Raw genomic sequence first — 1621 nt, forward strand, 5'->3', positions numbered from 1 at the left:
TGGGGGGGCGCGCTCGCACTCGCAGCTCTCTGCCCCTGCCTGGCTCACAACCGCGGCCATAGGGAGGCTCGGTCGGCGCGCCCCTGGCCCGTTTCCTAGGCGACCCTGCCCGAGCAAGAAGCGGCAGAGAATCCAGAGGCTCTCACGCCGGCGCCCTCAAAGCCAAACGTGGGCGTGGCCAGGTTTGGGTGGGGGCGTGACCAGGTTTGGGTGGGGGCGTGGCCAGGGGAGGGAGGTGAGTTCCACCACCTTTTCTCTGAGAAAAAAAGCCCTGTATATATATTATAAGCTCGCATCAACCAAAAGCACAGAAAACTTTCTGTAGATTCAGAAGACCAGAGTTAACTTTGGCTAGCTCACATCCCAGAGATCAGCCGAATTTTTTCTCGAAGCCCAAACTTGGCCTCTCATGCGAATGGAACTTGGCACATGCTCAGAGGCCTTCTTCACACACACACACCAAAGGACAAGCTGAATTCGCCGGCGAGTCTAATCTCGATTTCATTGGATTCCTCTCGGCACAGATATCCTCCGGGCGCGTCAAGAAGTCGCCTCGCGAAACCCCAGCAGCATAGAGCCTCACCTTTCCTCTGCCAGCAACTCGTCCAGCCAGCGCAGAAAACAAGGACTTCCGCAGCACCGGGATTCACACTTCACCGAGAGGTATCTCTTACCTTCTTCGTACAGGTAGTCCTCGCCTTACGACTGTTCAGAGTTACGACAGAGCTGAGAAAAGCGATTTACAGTCGGTCTTCACACTTACGGTCACGACTGCCATTTTAACCCACATTTTTTTTAATGGCGTCGTTAAGCGAGACACCACAAGATGACCCTTGGCGACCTTCCTCGGTGGGGAAGCCGACAGGGAAGGTTGCCAGTCGTCCCCTTGCGATGTCTCGCTTAACGACCACATCAAAAAATGTGGGTTAAAAATCAAGCACGGTCAAATGAGGCCTCGCTTTATGACCACACTGCTTAACAATTACCTTTTCCAGTCCTGGGGATGACGGTCGTAAGTGGAGGACTTTCTTTCTCTGTAGCCCTTTTGCAAAACTGGGAAGCGGTGCCAAGGTCTGGGGCTGGAACCTAGCCAAGAAACGGCAGGGAGATTTATGGCGTCTCCCTTCCTCCGGGAGGTGGGGGGTAATGCACATGGTGTGTGTGTCTCTGTGTGTGTCTGTGTGTGGAAGCCGCTTGGCGTGGTGCTAAAATTCCATTTCAGCTTCCTGTCGGACTCCGCAGGGAATTTGATCAGCAACAGGGAGGCTTATTGTGGCAGGAAGAATAATTAGCTGCTGAAAAATTCAGCCTTTTGCTGGAGGCAGAGAAAGGACGATCCCTTCGTGGGTTCAGTCTGCAGATGGGATCCGGGGGGGGGGGGATCCTAGCTAAGAAGGGGCTCACAATTGGCTCTGGAAAGCGAGCAGAAATGGCCCAAATCCAGCTGAATCTTGCCTATTTTAAGAAAAAAAATGTAAAAATATCTCAGCATCCTTGCCCAGAAGCCATTGAGTGTCCGGGAGAAGAGAATAGCAGGCTTTGCTGGTTTTGGAGACTCTGAACCGACAAGAAAGCTGCCTTTCAAATAGTCCTCGACTTACAACAGATCCGTTCAGTGACC

At 52.9% G+C, this 1621-nt stretch overlaps 1 protein-coding gene across 1 annotated transcript in view; it reads left to right on the top strand.

Moving 5' to 3' along the window:
* LOC107297735 (sterile alpha motif domain-containing protein 11-like) overlaps positions 1–1621 on the top strand; it is a 21490-nt gene that overhangs the window by 1543 nt on the left and 18326 nt on the right. Inside the window, exon 2 of the mRNA XM_015827097.1 lies at positions 525–663. Coding sequence (XP_015682583.1) covers positions 525–663 — 139 coding nt within the window. The remainder of the gene's footprint in view (positions 1–524; positions 664–1621) is intronic.

This window comes from Protobothrops mucrosquamatus, unplaced genomic scaffold (assembly GCF_001527695.2).
Source record: "Protobothrops mucrosquamatus isolate PMUCROS unplaced genomic scaffold, P.Mucros_1.0 scaffold3491, whole genome shotgun sequence".
Taxonomy (NCBI): domain Eukaryota; kingdom Metazoa; phylum Chordata; class Lepidosauria; order Squamata; family Viperidae; genus Protobothrops; species Protobothrops mucrosquamatus.